Source organism: Carcharhinus amblyrhynchos, chromosome 27 (assembly GCF_965287045.1).
Source record: "Carcharhinus amblyrhynchos chromosome 27, sCarAmb.v2.hapA, whole genome shotgun sequence".
Taxonomy (NCBI): Eukaryota; Metazoa; Chordata; class Chondrichthyes; order Carcharhiniformes; family Carcharhinidae; genus Carcharhinus; species Carcharhinus amblyrhynchos.
Window position 1 is genome coordinate 42,022,684 of NC_137350.1, and position 25,425 is coordinate 42,048,108.

At 46.5% G+C, this 25,425-nt stretch overlaps 1 protein-coding gene across 1 annotated transcript in view; it reads right to left on the reverse strand.

Annotated features, from left to right (window-relative positions):
* Positions 1 to 25,425, reverse strand: part of tubg1 (tubulin, gamma 1) — a 111,561-nt gene that overhangs the window by 11,864 nt on the left and 74,272 nt on the right. Inside the window, exons 9-10 of the mRNA XM_080213751.1 lie at positions 8,766 to 8,918; positions 3,171 to 3,332 (exon numbers count right to left, since the gene is read on the reverse strand). Of these exons, the coding sequence (XP_080069877.1) occupies positions 3,171 to 3,332; positions 8,766 to 8,918 (315 nt within the window). The remainder of the gene's footprint in view (positions 1 to 3,170; positions 3,333 to 8,765; positions 8,919 to 25,425) is intronic.

Consider the following 25,425-nt stretch of genomic DNA (forward strand, 5'->3'; position numbering starts at 1 on the left):
GTTTTGAGACTTCTTACTGACCTCACCTGTGTCCAGTGAAGAGACAAAGATCTCTGTCAGAGGCCCAGCAATTACATCTCTTGTCTCCCTGAGCAGTCTAGGATAGATGCTATCAGGCCCTGGGGATTTGTCTGTCTTACTGTTCTCTAGAAAACCTAACACTTCCTCCCCTGTAATGGAGATTTTCTCTGACGGGTCAACACTTCCCTCTGAGACACTCCCAGTCAACACGTCCCTCTCCTGATGCAAAGTATTCATTTAGGATCTCCCCTACTTCCTTGGACTCTAAGCATAATTCCCCTCCTTTGTCCCTGAGAGGTCTGATTTTTTTCCCTGACAACTCTCTTGTGCCTAACATATGAATAAAATGCCTTAGGATTCTCCTTAATCCTGTCTGCCAAGAACATTTCATGAACCCTTTTTGCCCTCTAACCCCCCATTTGAGTTCTTTCCTACTTTCTCTATTCCTCCAGTGCTCCATCTGTTTTTAGCTGTCTGGACCTAACGTACGCCTCTCTATTCTTTTTGATCAGACCCTCAATTTCCCTGGTTATCCACAGCTCTCGAATCCTACCTTTCCTATCCTTCCTTTTTACAGGCACATGCCTGTCCTGCAGCCCTATCAACTGTTCCTTAAAAGACTCCCACATGGCAGATGTAGATTTACCCTCGAACAGCCTCTCCCAATCAACAGCCACCAATTCCTGCCTAATCCGACTATAGTTAGCCTTTTCCCAATTCAGCACCTTACCCGTAGGACAACACTCATCCTTTTCCATTACTATCCTAAAGATTACAGAACTGTGGTCACTATTTGCCACATGTTCCCTCACTGAAACTTTGATAACCTGACTGGGCTTATTACCCAGTACTAGGTCTAGTATAGCCCCCTCTCTAGCTGGGCTATCTACATATTGTTCCAAAGAACCTTCCAGTATGCATTTTACAAATTCCTCTCCGTCCAGACCCCCAGCCCTAAGTGATTTCCAGTCCATACCAGGGAAATTAAAGTCTCCCACTACAACAACCCTATTTTTTTTGCACCTATCCAGAATCTCCTTACACATCCGTTCCTCCACTTCCCATGGGCTGTTGGGATGGCCTGTAGTATACCCCCAACATAGTGACGCACCCTTCCTGTTTCTGAGCTCCACCCACAGTAACTCATTACATGACCCCTCTAAATTGTCCGCCCTCTGCACTGCTGTAATATGCTCCCTAACTAATATTGCTACTCCCCCACCTCTTCTGGCCCCTCCTCTGTCTCGTCTATAACACTTTTACCCCGGAATATTCAGCTGCCAGTCCTGTCCTTCTTTTAACGTCCTGTCCTTCTTTTAACCAAGGCTCTGTCACTGCAACCATATCCAAATTCCACGTAAGCATTAAGGCCCTAAGTTCATCTGTCTTGCCTGTTATGCTCATCGCATTGAAGCGGATGCACTCCAGACCTCCAGGCCCACTAAGGTCATCTACCCCAGAATGCTCTTCCTCTTCGATAGCCTTGTCCTGGCCCCAAGCTCGTCCCCAGCCTCTATGCTTACTGACCTACTGTTTTGATCCCCACCCCCCTGCCACATTAGTTTAAACCCACCTGAGTCACACTAGCAAAACTCCCAGCCAGGATATTCGTGCCCTTCCAGTTTAGATGCAACCCGTCCTTGTACAGATGCCATCCTCTCTTGAAGACTTCCCAGTTATCCACAAATTTGAAACCCTCCCTCCTGCACCAGTCCTTTAGCCATGCGTTCAATTGTAGAATCTCCCTGTTCCTAGCTTCACTAGCACTAGGCACTGGGAATAGTCCAGAGATTGCTACCCCATAGGCCCTACTTTTTAGCGTAGCACCCAACTCCCTGAATTGCTCTCGTAGGACCCCCCCCTGCTCTTTCTACCTATGTCATTTGCACCAATGTGGACAATAAACTTCTGGAGTTCACCTATTCATTCTTTAAATGCTTGCCATTGCTCGTCCACTGTCTTTCCTTTCAGTAATGTTTCCCAGTCCATCATGGCCAATTCATGCCTCATACCATTATAGTTATCTTTATCGAGATTCAGGACCCTGGTCTCAGAATCAACTGCATCACTATCCACCTTGACAAAGAATTCTACCATTTTATGGTCGCTTGTCCCCAAGGGTTCTCTCACAACTAGATTGTCAACAAATCCTTTCGCATTGCACAACACCCATTCCAAGATGGCCTGCTGTCTTGTTGGTTCCTCAAGGTATTGCTCCAGAAAACCATATGCACTCCAGAAATTTCTCTTCTATTATACTGTGACTAACTTGACTCTCCCAATCTATATGCAGACTAAAGTCACCCATAAACACAAATGTTCCTTTAGCACATGCATCTCTGATCTCCTGTCTAATGTGTTTTCTACATTATCACTACAGTTTGGTGGCCTGTATATCACCCCCACCAATGATTTTTTCCCTTGTTGTTTCTTAACTCGACCCATACAGATTCCACATCGTCTCTGCTAAAATCTTTACTCAATATCGTATCAATATCATCTTTAATCAACAATGCAATTCCACCACCTTTTCCTTTCTATCTGTCCTTCCTAAACACTGAATAGCCCTCAATGTTTAGTTCCCAGCCTTGCTCACCTTACAGCCAACTATATTATACCCTTTTACATCTATCTGTGCAACTAATTCATCTATTTTGTTTTGAATGCTCCGAGCATTCAGGTACAAAACCTTAAGGTGAGCACTTTTAACATTTATTTTCCCTTTCCTACTATTTTTTATTCAGTCTTTATTTGACTCTGGTCCTTGATTTCTTTGCCTATCCCTTTCCCAATTCTCCTCACGACCTTTTCCGTTTGTTCTTAACTCCCCCGTTCTGAAACCTTGCAAAGGTTCCCCCCCCACCATATTAGTTTAAATCTTCCCCAGCCACTCTAGCAATTACCCCCCTCGGACATCAGTCCCGATCCTGCCCAGATGTAACAAGTCCAGTTTGTTCAGGTCCCAGTGCCCCAGGAATCAGAAATCCCCTCCCTCACACCATCTTTGCAAATTCACAGTTCAAGGCAACTAGAAAAATCAATGCAGAAAAGCACCAGCTATCAAGTTCACTTACTACTACTGATCCTATGTTCACCTGCTTTATAATGTGATAGTGTATGAAACTGGTTAGTGTCGTACTGATACTTACTGAGGAAATGCTGGTATGATTGGCCATCATGAGTCCACTTACACGATGAGCTGAAGGCAGGTAAGGGGATTTCCGTGACAGTGCCACCTGTATACTGGCTGGTCCCCATGGAATGAAGTTGGCCAGCTTCCGCTCCCTTATTCTTTGTAGACTCTTGTGGACCTATTAAAGAACATAGCATAGAAATGAAGCTCTCACTGTCACATGATATCCCAAAAGGCCTTTTGAAATCAGGTTACTGTAAGTAAATATGCAAGCCAATTAATACATTGCAAAGAATCACAAATGATGTGAATGAGCATTTTGGCTGAATATTTTATTGGATGATTATTTCTGAGGGCATTGAGAAAAACTTCCCATTCTCCTCTGAAAGAAATTTTTACATCCATCTGAAAGATAAATTCAACAGACAGCAAGCTGAGTATGCCCCTCCAGGAGGGTAGAACATTTCTCCCACACCCCCCGTACGGCATTAGTCATCAGAGTCGAGTGTGTACTCAAGTCCTGGAATAGATTCCCATAATTTCCTGATGGCTTCATTGGCTTTGCCAGCATTTGTTGTCCATCCCCAAGTGCCCTTGAGAAGGTGATGAGCTGTCTTTTTGAACCATTGCAGTCTGTGGTGTAGGTTCACTGCTAGAAAGGGCATTCCAGGATTTTGACACAGTGACAATGAAGGCACAGCAATATAGTTCCAAGTCAGGATGATGAGTGGTTAGGAGGGAATCTTGCAGGTGATGATGTTCCCATGCATCGGCTGTCCTTGATGTTAGAGGGCAAAGGTTTCAAAGGAGCCTTGGTGATTTGCTGCAGTGCATCTTCTGGATGATGCACACTACTGCCACTACGTGTCAATGCTGGAGGGAAATGAATGTTTACTGTGCTGGATGGGTGCCAATCTTGGGGAGGCATAGTGATATTGTCACTAGACTAGTAATCTAGAGACCCAGGGTAATGCTCAAAAGTTCCAGGTTCCAATCCCACCACAGCAGATGGTGAGATTTGAATTCACTAAAAATGGAATTAAAAGTCCAATGATGACCATTATTGATTATTGTAAGAACCTATCTGGTTCACTACTGAACTTTAGGGAAGGAAGTCTTCCGTCCTTACCTGTTCTGGCCTACACGAATGTGATACACTCCCTATCATTCTGGTGTGCTCCATGTGTTTATCCAATAACCGCTTGAAAGTTCCTAAAGTGTCCGACTCCACTATCACAGCAGGCAGTGCATTCCACACCCCAACCACTCTCTGAGTAAAGAATCTACCTCGGACATCCCTCCTACATCTCCCTCCATGAACCTTATAGTTATGCCCCCTAGTAACAGCTACATCCACCCAAGGAAATAGTCTCTGCACGTCCACTCTTATCAATCCCTCTCATCATCTTATAAACCTCTATTAAGACATCTCTCATCCTCCTCTGCTCTAAAGAGAAAAGCCCCAGCTCTCTCAACCTTTCCTCATAAGACTTACCCTTCAAACCAGGCAGCATCCTGGTAAATCTCTGCATTCACTCCAATGTTTCCATATCCTTCTTATAATGAGGTCACCAGAACTGAACACAATATCCCAAATGTGGTCTCACCACCTGTACAGTTGCAGCATAACCCCATGGCTCTTAAACTCAAACCCCCTGTTAATAAACACTAACACGCTATAAGCCTTCTTCACGGCTCTATCCACTTGAGTGGCAACCTTCAGAGATCTGAGGATATGAACCCCAAGGACTCTCTGTTCCTCCACATTCCTCAGAACCCTGCTGTTGACCCTGTAATCTTCATTCAAGTTTGTCCTACCAAAATGAATCACCTCGCACTTATCAGGGTTAAACTCCATCTGCCACTTTTCTGCCCAGCTCTGCATCCTATCAATGTCTCTTTGCAGCCTACAAGAGCCCTCCACCTCATCCACCAATCTTGGTGTCATCAGCAAATTTATTAACCCACCCTTCGACCCCCTCTTCCAAGTCACTGATGAAAAAAAAATCACAAATAGCAGAGGGCTCAGCACTGACCCCTGTGGTACACCACTGGTAACTGGCCTCCAGTCTGAAAATTTTCCCTCCACCACCACTCTGTCTTCTATGATACAGCCAGTTTCTTATCCAATCGGCCAAATTTCCTTCTATCCCACAATTCCTTACTTTCTCCATGAGCCTACCTCATGGGGAACCTTATCAAACGCCTTACTAAAATCCACGTATACGACATCAACTGCTCTACCTTTGTCCACACACTGTTATCTCCTCAAAAAATTCAATCAAAATTGTGAGGCAGGACTTACCCCTCACGAAACCATGCTGACTATCCTGGATTAAGCTGCATTTTTCCAAATGGTCATAAATCCTACCTCTCAGGACCCTTTCCATTAACTTACCAATCACTGAAGATTAACTGGCCTATAATTACCAGAGTCATTCCTATTTCCTTTCTTGAAGGAAAGAACAACATTCGCCACTCTCCAGTCCTCTAGCACATCCCCGTGGACAGCAAGGACCCAAAGATCAAAGCTAAAAGCTCTGCAATCTCATCCCTTGCCTCCCAAAGTATCCTAGGATGTATCCCATCTGGCCCAGGGGGCTTACTGACCCTCAGGTTTTTCAATATTGCAAACACATCTTCCCTCAGAACATTTGCCTCCTCCATCCTATCAGCTTATTTCACATACTCATCATCAAAAACATGGCCCCTCTCCTTGGTGAACACTGAAGAAAAGTATTCATTCAATGCCTCACCTATTTCTTCCAACTCGAGCGGGATCGAATACAAAAGCAGGGAGGTCTTGCTGCAACTGTACAGGGTATTGGTGAGGCCGCAGCTGGAGTACTGTGTGCAGTTTTGGTCGCTGCACTTGCGCAAGGATATTTTGGCCTTGGAGGGAGTGCAAAGGAGGTTCACTAGGCTGATACCGGAGATGAGGGGGTTGGACTATGAAGGGAGACTAAACAGACTGGGTCTGTACTCGTTGGAGTTTTGAAGGATGAGGGGGGGATCTTATAGCGATGCATAAGATAATGAAAGGGATGGATAGGGTAGAGGTAGAGAGATTCTTCCCACTTGGAAAGGATAGCAGGACTAGGGGGCACAACCTCAAGATTTGGAGGGGGGGGGGGAGCAGTTTAAATCGGACTTGAGGAGGAACTTCTTCACTCAAAGGGTGGTGAATCTCTGGAATTCTCTACCCATTGAAGTGGTGGAGGCTACCCCGCTAAATATATTTAAGTAATGGGTAGATAGGCTTTTGACAGACAAGGGAATTAAGGGTTATGGGGAGAAAGTGGGAAAGTGGAACTGATCCACTTCAGATCAGCCATGATCTTATTGAATGGCGGGGCAGGCTCGAAGGGCTAGATGGCCTACTCCTGCTCCTATTTCTTATGTTCTTAACTCCATGCACAAGTTCCTACTACTATCCTTGACTGGTCCTAACCTCAACCTGGTCATTCTTTTATTTCTCACATAAGAGTAAAAAGCCTTGGAGTTTGCCTTTATCCGACCCGCCAAGGACTTTTCATGCCCCCTCCTAGGCCTTGGAGGGAGTGCAGAGGAGGTTTACTAGGCTGATACCGGAGTTGAGGGGGTTGAGCTATAAGGAGAGGCTGAATAAATTAGGCTTGTACTCGTTAGAGTTTAGAAGAATGAGGGGAGATCTCATTGAGACGTATAAGATGATGAATGGGATGGATAGGATAGAGGTGGAGAGACTCTTCCCGCTCAGAAAGGATAGTAGGACTAGGGGGCACAACCTCAAGATAAAGGGGGGGCGGTTTAGAACAGAGTTGAGGAGGAACTTCTTCACTCAAAGGGTGGTGAATCTCTGGAATTCTCTGCCCGTTGAAGTGGTGGAGGCTACCTCGCTAAATATTTTTAAGACATGGGTTGATGGGTTTTTGATAAGAGAGGGGATTAAGGGTTATGGGGAGAGGGCGGGAATGTGGAACTGAGCCACGACAGATCAGCCATGATCTTATTGAATGGCGGGGCAGGCTCGAAGGGCTAGATGGCCTACTCCTGCTCCTATTTCTTATGTTATGTTCTTTTTTAACTCATTCCTAGCTACTTTGTAACCCTCAAGCGACCCAACTGAACCTTGTTTTTTCATCCTTACATACACTTCCTTTTTTCTCTTAACAAGATTCCTGAGTGCTGCCTTATAGATTTGATTTATTATTGTCACATGTATACAGAGAAAAGTATTGTTTCTTGCACGCTATACAGACAAAGCATACCGTATATAGAGAAGGAAATCGATGTTTCAGCACAATGATTTGTGACCATGATGAAGTCAGCTAAAACCAGGTGTTTCAATTGTATTTTGAATAGCGTTTTCTTGGAAAAAATCTTAATTAATGTAATTTTTACTTGTGCATTAATTTTATTCAGATTTCAGCTTTTTGTTCAGATTTTTATCCTGCAGAACTGATTTGACAAAGTCTGCCTAAAACTGAACCACTAAACCAACTCCTTCCTAATCTCATAACTTGCAATCACACTAATTCCTTTACATCTCACAGCTACTTACCACCAAATACAGTTTAAAAGGTGCAGCTGATTTGAACAAAAATTACACCGTCACCTCTGGAGTCCTCCAACAATCTATTCTCATTATCCTGCTCCTATTTCACATAAGATGAAGCTCAAATCAAGCATGGGAGGGGGGTCAATGCCTGCTCCAATCTGCTTAGACCTTGTTGATCGTGCCCAAGACAGGAAAAGGGGAGCCTGTCTTGTCAGCTTGGGTCAGTAATGTCTCTCTTGTAGGGACTTTGGGCCAATTTGGTTTTTCTTTGGTTATAACCAAAGAAAAACATATGGAAGATATGCAGCTGAAAGCATCCAGCTGAACCTCATCATTATCTCTCTCAATTCCTCCACTGGGTCTGAAACGTTAGTTTTGTTGTCCAGCATCCATCCTAAATAAGCAGTAACTTCTTCCAGTTAAATATTACGAAGGCTACTATCTTCAAACCAATCCGCAAACTCCATTTTTGCCCACTGACTCTATCCCTTACTCTGGCTGCTGTCTCAGGCTGAACAAGACCATCTGCAATTTGAGATCCAGTCAAGCTTCTGATCCCATATCTTCTCCATCACCAAGACCATCAACTTCACCTCTTCAACAATGCTTGACTCCTCATTTGCCTCAGCTTATATGTGCTGAGATCTTTACCCATGTCTCTTGTTACCTCCAGACTGAACTATTCCATGTTCTCCTGGCCTTCCACATTCCACCCTCCATAATTTTCAGATTACTCAAATCTCTGCTAGTTGTATCCAAACTTATACCAACAGCTGTTCACCCATCAATCCTGTTCTTGCTGATCTATACTAACTGAATAATGTCTTGATTTAAAAGTTCTCAACCTGTTCAAATCCTTTTATGGTCTTGTCACTCCTTACCTCTGTAACCTCTTCCACTTCTGTAAACCTCCAAAATCTCTGCCTTCTTGCAACTTTGGTCCTTTTTGCATTCCCATTTCCTTTGTCCTTTTGTTGAAGGCAGTAGTGAAGGATTTTGGGAATTCTTAACGCTGCAAAATGATGCCACATATACACTTTACTCTTTAATCTTTTTCACAAAGAGTCCTACCTGAGTAGGGTCGACCTCCCCCTGGATAATATTTAGAATTGCAATATAACAATGATTAGTTTGTCTGTCTCTGCCAGTGGACACCATCACATTTTTCGGTTGCAACAATCTTCGCATGACATCCAGGACTGTTGTTTTACGCACACTTGGGATCTAAGAACAAAGAATACATTAGGTTTTAGAAATGGAACTGCCTCTTTTTACCTCAGAATCACTTCAACATCATCACATAGCCTCTGAGAAATAAGAACCAAAGAGATCCATTAGTGCCAAAGAAGAGTCATATTGGACTTGAAATGTTAACTTTGTTTCTCTCGCCACAGTTGCTACCAGACCTGCTGGGTTTTCTATCACTCTCTGTCTTTAGGTCCATTATGGTCTGATCTTTGTAGCTGCAATATTAAGTTACTTTCTCTATCAATATCCTGATGCTCCAAAGTTTGTCCACCATCTACAAGGTACAAATCAGAAATGTAATGGGATATTCTCCACTTGCCTGGGTGAATGCAACTCCAATAAGACACAAAGCTCAAAAATCACCCAGGACAAAACAGCCTACTTGATTGGTACCTTATCCATCACCTGAAACATTCACTCCCTTCACCACTGATACACAGAGGCAACAATACATACATTCTACAAAATGCACGGTAGCAATTCTCAAAGGCTCCTTCGGCAGCACATTCCAAATCTGCTGCCACCTAGAAGGGTAGTAGATGTATGAGAGTATCACCACCTCTAGGTTCTCCTCCAATCCACAAACCATCCTGACTTAGTACTCTAATGCCCGATGACATATCCCTTAGACATGAAAGACACTGCCTCAATCAAACTTACTTTTGCTTATTGAAAAATGAATTTTGCTAAATTACAAAATGGCTGCTACATTGTCACATGGTTCAATAGATTGGTCACAGTTTCTGGAAATTTCCAACAGCAGTTACAAGGACAAAAGAGTTCCACCCTCATTATTTGTTGAATCCCACACCTCATTGTAAGAGCACATTATAATCCACAAAACCAACATGACAGCTCAGTGACTATCACTGTTTGCTGTGCAGATACGGGGATTTGGGCCGGTGTCTGCGGGAGTTTGCACATTCTCCCCTGTTGGGAGGCCTGTAATAAACTCCCAACATTGTGACTGTACCCTTCTTGTTCCTGAGCTCTATCTATATTACCTCATTGCCTGAACTCTCTGAGGTGTCCTCCCTCAGTACAGCTGTGATATTCTCCTTAACCAGTAATGCAACTCCCTCACCCCTTTTACAACCCCCTCCATCCCACCTGAAACATCTAACTCCTGGAATGTTGAGTGGGTTTTCTCCAGGTGCTCCGGTTTCCTCCCACGTCCCAAAAAACGTGCTCTTAGGCTGATTGGTGTAACAAACTGTCCCTACAATAGGTGTAGACAAAGGTCATGGGTAGAGGAGGGCACTCAATGTTAAAATGGCAGCACGAGCTTGTTGGGCCGAAGGGCCTGTTTCCCGTCCTGTGTTGTTCTTTGTAAAACCAGAGGATTAGCAGACAACATGACTCCCCAGCCTGGACAATAACAAAAACACCTGCACAGGTGCTAGCAACCACAATTTCACTCCTAAAGTGCACATTAGATTGTGGTCTGATGCACAGAAGCTGCTTGTTAAGGTGCAGTTAACCCACTAATGGACAACATTACATGCCCCAGACAACTTACCTTTGGACACATTTTTACCATTATACATCCAGCCTCAAGGCGGTCTTCTCATTTAACCCCAATCTACTATTGCTCATTGTTCCGTGGGAGCACTGAAGAGAGGCTGCGATTTGCGAGTGGAGAGCTTGTGGGTGAGTACAGCGACTTTTTCTTTCTTTTAAAAAAAAACTAACTTTGTTTTAGTGAGTTTAGTGGGGTTTTTTTTTGCTTGCTTTAAGTTTGACCCCGGAAGTAGTTGCGAGGGCACTCGGGTCACGTTTTTTTTTCGCCTACTATAAATTAGACCGGAGGGGATTCCCGATACTCTACACAGGTAGAGTATCCCAGCCCTCCCCCCTCCTCTAACCTAAAAGAGAGAGAGAGAGAGGGGCTCTGTCTGAGAGCAGGTGAGACTGCTTTTGTTTCTGTGTGTGCTGTCAGGGCTTTGGCTCACAGGGCCAAAGAGATAAGGTAAGTTATAAGTTTTTTTTACTTTTTCCTCTGGGTTGCTATTAGGGGCAAGTATGAGTGTGAGACCTGTGTGTTGTTGCCAATGCAACATGTGGGAGGTCTTGGAGGCTCCTGATCTGCCAGACATCCACACCTGTGCTCGGTGTGTGGAGCTGCAGGCCCTACGAAACCAGGTTAAGGAGCTGCAATTGCAGCTCGAGGACCTTCGGCTCATTCGGGAGAGTGAGGAGGTTATAGATAGGAGCTATAAGCAAGTAGCCACACCAGGGCAACGGGATGAGGGCACTTGGGTAACTATTAGGAAGGGGAAACCACGGGTGATGGAGAGCACGCCGGTGGATGTCCCCCTTCAAAATAAGTACTCCTGCCTGAGTACCGCTGGGGGGGACAGCTCATCTGAGGGAGGAAGCGGTGGCCAGATCTCTGGAGCTGAGCCAGTGTGTCCAAAAATCAAAAAAGAGAGCAGAAAGGTAGTGTTAATAGGGGACTCCACAGTGAGGGGGGCGGACAGGCGTTTTTGTGGACGTAGACGGGAGTCGCGGATGGTGGTTTGTCTCCCTGGGGCTGGGATTCGGGATGTCTCTGGGTGTGTCCCAGACATCCTGAAAGGGGAGGGTGAGGAACCAGAGGTTGTAGTACGTATAGGTACTACTGATGTAGGCAAGAAGAGGGAGGCACTCGTGAAAAGGGACTATAGAGAACTGGGTAGGCAGCTGAGGAAGAGAAAAGCAAAGGTAGTAATCTCAGGATTGCTGCCTGTGCCACGGGAGAATGAGGGAAGAAATGAAATGAGGTGGAGGCTGAATGCGTGGCTGAGGGACTGGTGTAGAGGGCAGGGACTTCAATTCCTAGATCACTGGGACCTCTTTAGGGGTAGGTGGGACCTGTACAGTAAGGATGGGTGGCACTTAAATCCCAGGGGGACTAATATCTTGGCGGGAAGACTGGCTAAGGCTACCAGGGGGACTTTAAACTAGAAAGGATGGGGGGAGGGAATTGCGATGGGGAAACTGGGACGGAGGAGGTTAGCTCCCAGGTAGGGGAGGACCGCAGGCAGTATGGGAGGGAGGTTAGACAGGGGGTGGAGAAGGGAAATGCCCAGACTGAGGGGCTGAAGTGTATCTATTTTAATGCCAGGAGTGTAGTGAATAAAGTAGATGAGCTTAGGGCGTGGATTGCTGCTTGGGAATGTGATGTGGTGGCCATTACGGAGACTTGGACGTCTCAGGGACAGGACTGGGTACTTCAGGTGCCAGGTTTCAGATGCTTCAGGAAGGACAGGGAGGGAGGCAGAAGAGGTGGTGGAGTGGCACTGTTGATCAGGGACAGTGTCATGGCTGCAGAGAAAGAGGATGCCGTGGAGGGACTATCTACAGAGTCTCTGTGGGTGGAAGTTACGAACAGCAAAGGGTCGAAAACTTTGCTGGGTGTATTCTATAGGCCGCCCAATAGTGACAGGGAAGTTGAAGTGCAGATAGGGAAACAGATTCTGGAGACATGTATTAATAACAGAGTTGTCGTGATGGGAGACTTCAATTTCCCAAACATCGACTGGAATATCCCTAGGGTAAGGGGTTTGGATGGGGAGGAGTTTGTTAGGTGTGTTCACGAAGGTTTCCTGACACAGTACGTGGATAAGCCTACGAGAGGAGAGGCTGTACTTGACCTGGTACTGGCGAATGAACCAGGGCAGGTGATGGACCTTTCGGTAGGACAGCATCTTGGGAATGGTGACCATAATTCTATCTCCTTCACAATTGCATTGGAACGAGATAGGATCAGGCAGGCTAGGAAGGTGTTTGCCTGGAGTAAGGGGAGATACGAAGAAGTCAGGAAGTTACTTGGACAAATAAACTGGAAGGAGGCATTCTTAGGGAAAAGTACCGAAGGAAGGTGGCGGATATTCAAGGAATGTTTGTCTGGAGCTCTGCATGACAACGTTCCGATGAGACAAGGGGGTTTTGGTAGGTCGCGGGAACCGTGGTGCACGAAGGCTGTGTTGAACCTAGTCAGGAGGAAAGGGAAGGTGTACAAAAGGTTCAGGGAACTAGGAGAGGTTAAGGATCTTGAGGAGTATAAGGACTGTAGAAAGGAGCTTAAAAGACAAATTAGGAGAGCCAGAAGGGGTCATGAGAAGACTTTGGCGGGTAAGATTAAGGAGAATCCCAAGGCCTTCTATAAATATGTGAAAGGTAAAAGGATGAGAAGAGAAGGGATAGGACCTATAAAAGGTGAAGGGGGAAAGGTCAGTGTGGAACCAGAAGAAATGGCAGAGGTGCTTAATGAGTACTTTGCCTCAGTATTCACAGTGGAAGCTGATCTGGGAGATTTTGCTACGGATTTGCAGCAGATGGAAAAGATTGAGTTTGTGGATATTAAGGTGGAGGATGTGTTTGAACTTTTGAATTCTATCAAGATAGATAAGTCGCCGGGACCAGGTGGGATATACCCCAGGATACTGTGGGAGGCGAGGGAAGTGATTGCAGAGCCCCTGGCAATGATCTTTGCGTTGTCAATGGAGACGGGAGAGGTTCCGGAAGATTGGAGGATTGCGGATGTAGTCCCTATTTTCAAGAAAGGGAACAGAGATAGCCCGGGAAATTACCGACCGGTGAGTCTGACCTCAGTGGTTGGTAAGCTGATGGAGAGGCTTCTGAGGGACAAGATTTACGAGCATTTGGAGAGGTTTGACATGATCAGGAATAGTCAGCATGGATTTGTCAAGGGCAGGTCGTGCCTTACGAGCCTCGTTGAGTTCTTCGATAATGTGACTGAACACATTGACGAAGGAAGTGCCGTGGACGTGGTGTACATGGACTTCAGCAAGGTGTTTGATAAGGTCCCCCATGCAAGACTTCTTGAGAAGGTGAGAGGGCATGGGATCCAAGGGCCTTTGGCCTTGTGGATCCAGAACTGGCTTGCCTGCAGAAGGCAGAGAGTGGTTGTGGATGGGTCTTTTTCTGAATGGAGGTCAGTCACCAGTGGAGTGCCCCAGGGATCTGTTCTAGGACCCTTGCTGTTTGTCATCTTCATAAATGACCTGGATGAGGAAGTGGAGGGATGGGTAAGTAAGTTCGCTGATGACACGAAGGTCGGTGGTGTTGTGGATGGTCTGGAAGGATGTCAGAAGTTGCAGCAGGACATAAATAGGATGCAGGACTGGGCGGAGAAGTGGCAGATGGACTTCAACGCGGATAAATGCGTAGTCGTCCATTTTGGCAGAACCAACGGGATGAACGAGTACACTATCAAGGGCAGGAGTCTTAGTAGTGTTGAGAGCAGAAGGATCTTGGGGTCCGGGTCCACAGGACTCTTAAATCGGCCTCGCAGGTGGAAGAAGTGGTCAAGAAGGCGTATGGTGTACTGGCCTTCATTAATTGAGGGATTGAGTTTAGGAGTCGGGAGGTAATGCTGCAACTTTATAAGACCCTTGTCAGGCCTCATTTGGAGTACTGTGCGCAGTTCTGGTCGCCTCACTACAGGAAAGACGTAGAAGCTATTGAAAGGGTACAGAGGAGATTTACAAGGATGTTGCCTGGACTGGGAGGCATGCCTTATGAAGTCAGGTTGAGGGAGCTGGGTCTCTTTTCCCTGGAGAGACGAAGGTTGAGAGGCGACCTGATAGAGGTTTATAAAATGTTGAGAGGAATGGATAGGGTGGATTCTCAGAGGCTATTTCCCCGGGTTGAAATGGTCGCTACGAGAGGACACAGATTTAAGGTGCGGGGAGGAAAGTACAGAAGTGATGTCAGGGGTAAGTTTTTCACTCAGAGGGTGGTGAGTGAGTGGAATCGGCTGCCGTCAGTGGTGGTGGAGGCAAACTCGCTGGGGTCTTTTAAAAGACTTCTGGATGAGTATATGGGGTTTTATGGGATTGGGGGTTATAGATAGGTGTTGATGTGATCGGCGCAACTTGTGGGCCGAAGGGCCTGTTTGTGCTGTAGTGTTCTATGTTCTACTAACATGGGCTCCAAGGCTGACCAAGTACCTACAATTTAACCTCCTCACAACCTGTTTTTCTAGACTCTGAGATGATGCCCTCCAGTCTTGGACTCTCCCACAAAGGGAAATATTTTCTCAACATGTTCCTTGGGAGCACTGAAGAGAGGCAGCGATTTGCAAGAGGAGAGCTTGTGGGTGAGTAGAGCGATTTTTTAAAGCTAACTTTTTACTAGCCTTTTTTCTATAAATTTTATACCAGAAGCAGTTGCAAAGACACTCGGGTAGAATTTTTTTTTAACCTTACTATAAATTAGAGTGGTGAGGAATCCCGATACTCTACATAGGTAGAGTATCCCAACCCTCCCTCCTCCTCTAACCTAAAAAAGAGAGAGAGAGAGAAGGGCTCTGACTGAGAGCAGGGAAGTTTGTTTTTGAGTGTGCTGTAAGGGCTTTGGCTCACAGGGCCAAAGAGATAAGGGTGAGGCAAGGTAAGTTATAAGTTTTTTTTTACTTTTTCCTCTGGGTTACTAAAAAGGGGCAAGTATGGGTGTGAGGCCAGTATGTTGTTGCCAGTGCAACATGTGGGAGGTCTTGGAGGCTCCTAGTCTACCAGGCATCCACACCTGTGCTCGGTGTGTGGAGCTGCAGTCCCTACAGAACCAGGTTAAGGAGCTGCAAATGCAGCTCGAGGACCTTCGGCTCATTAGAGAGAGTGAGGAGATAATTGACAGGAGCTATCAGCAAGCAGTCACACCAGGGCAACGGGAAGGAGGCACGTGGGTAACTATTAGGAAGGGAAAACCTCAGGTGATGGAGAGCATGCCGGTGGATGTCCCCCTTCAAAATAAGTACTCCTGCCTGAGTACCGCTGGGGGGGGACAGCTCATCCGAGGGAGGCAGCAGTGGCCAGGTCTCTGGAACTGAGCCAGTATGTCAAAAAATTAAGAAAGAGAGCAGAAAGGTAGTACTAATAGGGGACTCCACAGTGAGGGGGGCGGACAGGTGTTTTTGTGGACGTAGATGTGAGTCGCGGATGGTGGTTTGTCTTCCTGGAGCTGGGATCCGGGATGTCTCTGGGCGTGTCCCAGACATCCTGAAAGGGGAGGGTGAGGAACCGGAGGTTGTAGTGCATATAGGTACTGCTGACGTAGGCAAGAAGGGGGAGGCAGTCATGAAAAGGGACTATAGGGAACTGGGTAGGCAGCTGAGGAAGAGGAAAGCGAAGGTAGTAATCTCAGGATTGCTGCCTGTGCCACGGGAGAATGAGGGCAGGAATGGAATGAGGTGGAGGCTGAATGCGTGGCTGAGGGACTGGAGCAGGGGGCAGGGATTTTGGCTCCTAGATCATTGGGACCTCTTTAGGGGTAGGTGTGGCCTGTACAGTAAAGACGGGTGGCACTTGAATCCCAGGGGGACTGATATCTTGGTGGGAAGACTGGCTAGGGCTACTGGGGGGACTTTAAACTAGAAAGGATGGGGGGAGGGAATAGTGATGGGGAGACTGGGACCGAGGAGGCTAGCTCCCAGGTAGGGAAGGACTGCAGACAGTATGAGAGGGAGGTTAGACAGGTGGTGGAGAAGGGAAATGTCCAGACTGAGGGGCTGAAGTGTATCTATTTTAATGCCTGGAGCGTAGTAAATAAGGTAGATGAGCTTAGGGCATGGATTGCTGCTTGGGAATGTGATGTGGTGGCCATTACGGAGACTTGGACGTCTCAGGGACAGGACTGGGTACTTCAGGTGCCAGGATTCAGATGCTTCAGGAAGGACAGGGAGGGAGGCAAAAGAGGTGGTGGAGTGGCACTGTTGATCAGGGACAGTGTCATGGCTGCAGAGAAGGAGGATGCCGTGGAGGGACTGTCTACAGAGTCTCTGTGGGTGGAAGTTAGGAACAGCAAAGGGTCGATAACTTTGCTGGGTGTTTTCTATAGGCCGCCCAATAGTGACAGGGAAGTTGAGGTGCAGATAGGGAAACAGACCCTAGAGAGATGTAGAAATAACAGAGTTGTCGTCATGGGAGACTTCAATTTCTCAAACATCGACTGGAATATCCCTAGGGTAAGGGGTTTGGATGGGGAGGAGTTTGTTAGGTGTGTTCAGGAGGGTTTCCTGACACAGTATGTGGATAAGCCTACGAGAGGAGAGGCTGTACTTGACCTGGTACTGGCGAATGAACCAGGACAGGTGACGGATCTCTCGGTAGGAGAGCATCTCGGGGATGGAGATCATAATTCTATCTCCTTCACGATAGCATTGGAACGAGATAGGATCAGGCAGGCTAGGAAGGTGTTTGTCTGGAGTAAGGGGAAATACGAAGACGTCAGGCAGTTAATTGGACAAATAAACTGGAAGGAGGCGTTCTTGGGGAAAAGTACAGAAGGAAGGTGGCGGATATTCAAGGAATGTTTGTCTGGAGTTCTGCACGACAACGTTCCGATGAGACAAGGAGGTTTTGGTAGGTCGCGGGAACCGTGGTGCACGAAGGCTGTGGTGAACCTAGTCAGGAAGAAAACGAAGGTGTACAAAAGGTTCAGGGAGCTAGGAGATGTTAAGGATCTAGAGGAGTATAAGGATTGTAGAAAGGAGCTTAAAAGGGAAATTAGGAGAGCCAGAAGGGGTCATGTAGAGGCCTTGGCGGGTAAGATTAAGGAGAATCCCAAGGCCTTCTACAAATATGTGAAAAGTAAAAGGATGAGAAGAGAAGGGATAGGACCTATAAAAGGTGAAGGGGGAAAGGTCTGTGTGGAACCAGAAGAAATGGCAGAGGTGCTTAATGAGTACTTTGCCTCAGTATTCACGGTGGAAACTGATCTGGGAGATTTTGCTACAGGTTTCAGCAGATGGAAAAGATTGAGTATGTGGATATTAAGGAACAGGATGTGTTAGAACTTTTGAATTCTATCAAGATAGACAAGTCGCCGGGACCAGGTGGGATGTACCCCAGGTTACTGTGGGAGGTGAGGGAGGTGATTGCAGAGCCCCTGGCGATGATCTTTGCGTCATCGATGGAGACGGAAGAGGTTCCGGAGGATTGCGGATGTAGTTCCTATTTTCAAGAAAGGGAACAGAGATAGCCTAGGAAATTACTGACCGGTGAGTCTGACCTCAGTGGTTGGTAAGCTGATGGAGAGGCTTCTGAGGGACAAGATTTATGAGCATTTGGAGAGGTTTAGCATGATCAGAAATAGTCAGCATGGATTTGTCAAGGGCAGGTCATGCCTTACGAGCCTAGTTGAGTTCTTCGAAAATGTGACTGAACACATTGACGAAGGAAGAGCAATAGACGTGGTGTACATGGACTTCAGCAAGGCGTTTGATAAGGTCCCCCATGCAAGACTTCTTGAGAAGGTGAGAGGGCATGGGATCCAAGGGGCTTTGGCCTTGTGGATCCAGAACTGGCTTGTCTGCAGAAGGCAGAGAGTGGTTGTGGATGGGTCTTTTTCTGAATGGAGGTCAGTCACCAGTGGAGTGCCCCAGGGATCTGTTCTAGGACCCTTGCTGTTTGTCATTTTCATAAATGACCTGGATGAGGAAGTGGAGGGATGGGTTACTAAGTTCGCCGATGACACGAAGGTCAGTGGTGTTGTGGATGGTCTGGAAGGATGTCAGAAGTTGCAGCAGGACATAAATAGGATGCAAGACTGGGCGGAGAAGTGGCAGATGGACTTCAACGCGGATAAATGTGTAGTCGTCCATTTTGGCAGGACCAATGGGATGAACGAGTACACTATCAAGGGCAGGAGTCTTAGCAGTGTTGAAGAGCAGAAGGATCTTGGGGTCCGGGTCCACAGGACTCTTAAATCGGCCTCGCAGGTGGAGGATGTGGTCAAGAAGGCGTATGGTGTACTGGCCTTCATTAATCGAGGGATTGAGTTTAGGAGTCGGGAGGTAATGCTGCAACTTTGTAAGTCCCTTGTCAGGCCCCACTTGGAGTACTGTGCGCAGTTCTGGTCGCCTCACTATAGGAAGGACGTAGAAGCTATTGAAAGAGTGCAGAGGAGATTTACAAGGATGTTGCCTGGATTGGGAGGCGTGCCTTATGAAGATAGGTTGAGGGAGCTGGGACTCTTCTCCCTGGAGAGGCGTAGGTTGAGAGGCGACCTGATAGAGGTTTATAAAATGTTGAGAGGAATAGATAGGGTGGATTCTCAGAAGCTATTTCCCCAGGTTGAAATGGTCGCTACGAGAGGACACAGATTTAAGGTGCGGGGAGGCAAGTACAGAAGTGATGTTAGGGGTAAGTTTTTCACTCAGAGGGTGGTGAGTGAATGGAATCGGGTGCCGTCGGTGGTGGAGGCGAACTCGCTGGGGTCTTTTAAAAGACTTCTGGATAAGTATATGGGATTTAATGGGATTGGGGGTTATAGATAGGTCTATGGATTGGTAGGTATTGATGTGATTGGTGCAACTTGTGGGCCGAAGGGCCTGTTTGTGCTGTAGTGTTCTATGTTCTATCTACTCTGTCAAGCCCCCTGAGAATCCTGTATATCTCAACAAGGTCACTTCTCATTCTTCTGAACTCCAATGAGTAGCTAGTCACTCGGAGAATTTAAACTAATGTGGCGGGGTTGGGAACCGGAGCAGTAGGTCAGCAGGAGAAATAACTAAGCAAGCTACAGGCTAAGGCCAGTAAGAATAAGAGGAACAGCAGGCAGAGAGTACTTTTTGAACACAGTGGGACTGGTGGTCTGAAGTGCATTTGTTTCAACGTGAGGACTATAACGGGTAAGACTGATGAACTTAGAGCTTGGATTAGTACTTGGAACTATAATCTTGTTGCTACTACAGAGAACATAAGAACATAAGAAATAGGAGCAGGAGTAGGCCATCTAGCCCTTCGAGCCTGCCCCGCCATTCAATAAGATCATGGCTGATCTGTCGTGGCTCAGTTCCACTTTCCCGCCCTCTCCCCATAACCCTTAATCCCCTCTCTTATCAAAAACCCATCAACCCGCGTCTTAAAAATATTTAGTGAGGCAGCCTCCACCACTTCAACGGGCAGAGAATTCCAGAGATTCACCACCCTTTGAGTGAAGAAGTTCCTCAACTCCGTTCTAAACCGCCCCCCCTTTATCTTGAGGCTGTGCCCCCTAGTCCTACTGTCTTTTTTGAGCAGGAAGAGTCTCTCCACCTCTATCCTATCCAACCCATTCATCATCTTATACGTCTCAATGAGATCTCCCCTCATTCTTCCAGACTTCAACCAGACTTGGTTGAAAGAGGGACAGGATTGGCAGCTCAACATTCCAGGAGTTAGATGTTTCAGGTGGGATGGAGGGGGTTGTAAAAGGGGTGAGGGAGTTGCATCACTGGTTAAGGAGAATATCACAGCTGTACTGAGGGAGGACACTTCAGAGAGTTCAGGCAATGAGCTAATATAGATAGAGCTCAGGAACAAGAAGGGTACAGTCACAATGTTGGGAGTTTATTACAGGCCTCCCAACAGCCAGCAGGAGATGGAGGAGCAGATATGCAGGCAGGTTGTGGAAAGATGCAATAATAACAGCGTTGTTGTGGTGGGTGACTTTAACTTTCCTTATATTGAATGGGACTCACTTACTGCTAGGGGCTGGGATGGGGCAGAATTTGTAAGGAGTATCCAGGCAGGTTTCGTGAAACAGTATGTAGATGGTTCAACGAAGGAAGGTGCCATAATGGACCTAATATTGGGGGAATGAGCCCGGCCAGCTGATCAAAGTTGATCAAAGATGATCAAAGTCATAGATAGGATGCAAGACTGGGCGGAGAAGTGGCAGATGGACTTCAACGCGAATAAATGTGTAGTGGTCCATTTTGGCAGGACCAACGGGGTGCAGGAGTACAATATCAAGGGTAGGAGTCTTAGCTGTGTTGAGGAGCAGAAGGATCTTGGGATCCGAGTCCATAGGACTCTTAAATCGGCCTCGCAGGTGGAGGATGTGGTCAAGAAGGCGTATGGTGTACTGGCCTTCATTTATCGAGGGATTGAGTTTAGGAGTCGGAGGTAATGCTGCAACTTTATAAGAACCTTGTCAGACCCCACTTGGAGTACTGTGCGCAGTTCTGGTCACCTCACTACAGGAAGGATGTGAAAGCTATTGAGAGGGTGCAGAGGAGATTTACAAGGATGTTGCCTGGATTGGGAGGCATGCCTTATGAAGGTAGGCTGAGGGAGCTGGGACTTTTCTCCTTGGAGAGACAAAGGTTGAGAGGCGACCTGATAGAGGTTTATAAAATGTTGAGAGGAATAGATGGGGTGGAATCTCGGAGGCTATTTCCCAGGGCTGAAATGGTCACTACAAGAGGACATAGGTTTAAGGTGCAGGGAAGCAAGTACAGAGGAGATGTTAGGGGTAAGTTTTTCACTCAGAGGGTGGTGAGTGAGAGGAATTGGCTGCCGGTGGTGGTGGAGGCGAACTCACTGGGGTCTTTTAAAAGACTTCTGGATGAGTATATGGGATCTAATGGAATTGGGAGTTACAGATAGTTCTACGGCTTGGTAGGTATAGATGTGATCGGCGCAACTTGTGGGCTGAAGGGCCTGTTTGTGCTGTAGTGTTCTATGTTTCAATAGGAAAACATTTCGGGAACAGTGATCATAATTTGTAAGTTTTAAGTTGCTTGTGGATAAGAACAAGAGTGGTCCTCAGGTGAAGTTGTTAAATAGGGGGGAAGACTACAACAACATTAGGCAGGATCTGGTAAGTGTAGATTGAGGGAAACTGTTTGAGGGTAAATCAACATCCGACACGTGGGAGTCTTTTCAAATATCAGTTGATCAGAATTCAAGACCAGCACGTACCTGCGAGGATGAAGGATAAGTGTGGCAAGTATCAGGAATCCTGGGTAACAAGGGATATTATGAATCTTGTCAAAAAGAAAAAGGAAACATTCATAAAATCTAAAAGACTTAACAACAGATGAAACCCTTGAAGGATTTAAAGAGCATAGGAAGGAACGATTTAGGAGGGCTAAAGGAGTAATGAAAATCCTTTGGCAAACAGGATTAAGGAAAATTCTAAGGCATTTTATTCTTTTGTAAAGAGCAAGGGGGTAGCCAGGGAAAGGGTTGGTCCATCCACTTAAGGATAGTGGAGGGAATCCTTGCATGGAATCAGAGGAAATGGACAAGATACTAAATGAATACTCTGCCTCAGTATTCACCAAAAAGAGGGACCTGATGGATGAAGAGCCTAGGGTAGGGTCTGTAGATATTTTGGGTTATCTCAATATCAAAAAAGAGGTGGTATTGGGCGTCTTAAAAAGTATTAAAGTAGATAAGTCCCCAGTGCTGATAGGATTTACCCCAAAATACTGAAGGAGGCAAGGGCAGAAATTACTGGGCATTTGACAGAAATCTTAGTACGCTCATTGGCTACAGGTGAAGTTCCAGAGGACTGGAGGATAACCAAGTTGTTCCATTGTTTAAGAAGGGTGGCAGGGATAAACCAGAAAAATGTAGGCTGGTGACCCTCACATTAGTGGTAGGGAAATTATTGGAAAAGATTCTTAGGGACAGGAATCACTCACATTTGGAAACAAATGGATTTATTAGTGACAGGCAGCATGGTTTCATGAAGGGGAGGTCATGCCTCCCAAATTTGATCGTGTTTTTTGACAAAGATGATAAATAAGAGAAAGGCAAAGGATGTTGTATACGTGGACCTCAGTAAAGCCTTTGACAAGGTACCACATGGTAGACAGGTATGAAAGGTGAGGTCACAGGGGATCAAAGGAGAGTTGGCAAGACGGATGCAGAACTGGCTTGGCCACAGAACAGTAAGAAGTCCCACAACACCAGGTTAAAGTCCAACAGGTTTATTTGGTACAACAAGCCATAAGCTTTCGGAGCGCTGCCCCTTTATTAGGTGAGTGGGAGTTCTGTTCCCAAACAGGGCATATAAAGACACAAACTCAATTTACAAAATAATGGTTGGAATGCAAGTCTTTACAAGTAATCAAGTCTTAAAAGTACAGACAATGTGAGCGGAGAGAGGGTTTAGCACAGGTTAAAGAGATGTGTATTGTCTCCAGCTAAGACAGTTAGTGAAATTTTGCAAGCCCAGGCAAATCATGGGGGTTACAGACAGTGCGACATGAACCCAAGATCCCAGTTGAGGCCATCCTTGTGTCCTGAATTTGGCTACCAGTCTCTGCTCAACGACTCAAAGGGGTGGCACGGTAGCACAGTGGTTAGTGCTGCTGCTTCACAGCTCCAGGGTTCTGGGTTCGATTCCCGGCTCGGGTCACTGTCTGTGTGGACTTTGCACATTCTCCTCGTGTCTGCGTGGGTTTCCTCTGGGTACTCCGGTTTCCTCCCACAGTGCGGGTTAGGTTGATTGGCCATGCTAAGAAATTGCCCCTTAGTGTCCAGGGATGCATAGGTCAGAGGGATTAGTGGGTATAATGCGTAGGGATATGGGGGTAGAGCCTGGGTGGGATTGTGTTCGGTACAGACTCAATGGGCCGAAGGGCCTCTTTCTGCACTGTAGGGTTCTACGATTCTATGACTCTACGTTGTCGTGTGTCGTGAAGGCTACCTTGGAGAATGCTTACCCGAAGGTCAAAGGCCGAATGCCCGTGACCGCTGAAGTGTTCCCCAAAAGGAAGGGAACAGTCATGCCTGGTGATTGTCGAGCGGTGTTCATTAATTCGTTGTCGTAGCATCTACATGGTCTCCCCAATATAACATGCCTCGGGACACCCTTTCCTACAGCTTGTCAGGTAGACAACGTTGGCCGAGTTGCAAGTGTACGTACCACGTACTTGGTGGACGGTGTTCTCGCTTGAGATGATGGGATCCATGTCGATGATCTGGCACATCTTGCAGAGCTTGCTGTGGCAGGGTTGTGTGGTGTCATGGTCACTGTTCTCCTGAAGGAGAACAGAGCAAACTATTCTCATTCCCACCATTATTTTGTAAATTGAATTTGTGTCTTTATATGCCCTGTTCGTGGACAGAACTGCCCACTCACCTGATGAAGGGGCAGCGCTCTGAAAACTTGTGGCTTGTGCTACCAAATAAACCTGTTGTTGTGAGGCTTCTTACTGTGCTTTCCCCAATCCAACGGCAGCATCTCTACGTCTTGGCCATAGAAGATAAGGGATAGAAGTACAGGGTTGCTTTTCTGAAATGTAAGGCTGCGACTAGTGGTGTTCATGATGTGGCGATGCTGGCACTGGACTGGGGTAAACACAGTAAGAAGTCTCACAACACCAGGTTACAGTCCAACAGGTTTATTTGGTAGCAAAAGCAAAAGTGGCTTTTGCTAACAAATGGACAGTTGGACTGTAATCTGGTGTTGTGAGACTTCTTACTAGCAGTGTTCCATAGGGATCAGTTCTGGGATATTTGCTATTCATAGTATATACAAATGATTTGAAGGAAAATGTAACTGGTCTGATTAGTAAGTTCACAGATGACACAAAAATTGGAGGCGTTGCGGACAGTGAAGAGGACTGTCAGCAAGATATAGACTGGTTGGTGACTTGGGTGGAAAAATGGCAGATGGAGCTTAATCTAGACAAGTGAGAGATAATGCATTTTGGAAGGTCCAGTGCATGCAGGAATTATACAGTAAATGGTAAAACCCTTAGGAGCGATAAGGTGCCTCACAAAAAGGTTGCTGTAGAAGGTTAGGGTGCATGGAGTTGGGGGTAAAGTGTTAGCGTGGATTGAAGATTGACTATCTAACCGGAAGCAGACAGTTGGAATCAATGGGTACTTTTCTGGTTGGCAGTTGCTGCAGGGATCAGTGCTAGGGCCTCAACTGTTTACCATTTACACAGACGATCTGGAGGAGAAGGCTGAATGTAGGGTAACAAAATTTGCTGATGACACGAAGATGAGTGGAAAGCAAATTGCGCGGAAGGCACAGAAAGTCTACAGAGAGATCTGGATAGGCTGAGTGAGCGGGTGAGGACCTGGCAGATGGAGTATAACGTTAGCAAACGTGAGGTTATCCACTTTGGTAGAAATAATAGTAGCAGGGATTATTATTTAAAGGGTGAAAAGCTGCAGCATGCTACAGTGCAGAGGGGCCTGGGGGTCCTTGTGCACGAATGGCAAAAACCCAGTCTGCAGGTGCAGCAGGTGATCAAGAAGGCGAATGGAATGTTGGCCTTTATAGCGAGGGGGATAGAATATAAAAGTAGGGAGGTCTTGCTGCAACTGTACAGGGTACTGGCGAGGCCGCAGCTGGAGTACTGTGTGCAGTTTTGGTCCCTGTATTTGCAAAAGGGTATATTGGCCTTGGAGGGAGTACAGAGAAGGTTCACCAGGCTGATACCGGAGATGAGGGGGTTAGCTTATGAGGAGAGATTGAATAGACTGGGTCTGTACTCGTTAGAGTTTAGAAGGCTGAGGGGGGATCTTATTGAGACTTACAAGATAATGAAGGGGCTAGATAGAGGCAGAGAGATTCTTCCCGCTTAAAAAGGATAGCAGAACTAGAGGGCACAGCCTTAAAATGGTGGGGGGTGCAGTTTAGAACAGAGTTGAGGAGGAACTTCTTCACTCAAAGGGCAGTGAATCTCTGGAATTCTCTATCCATTGAAGTGGTGGAGGCTACCTCATTGAATATACTTAAGTCA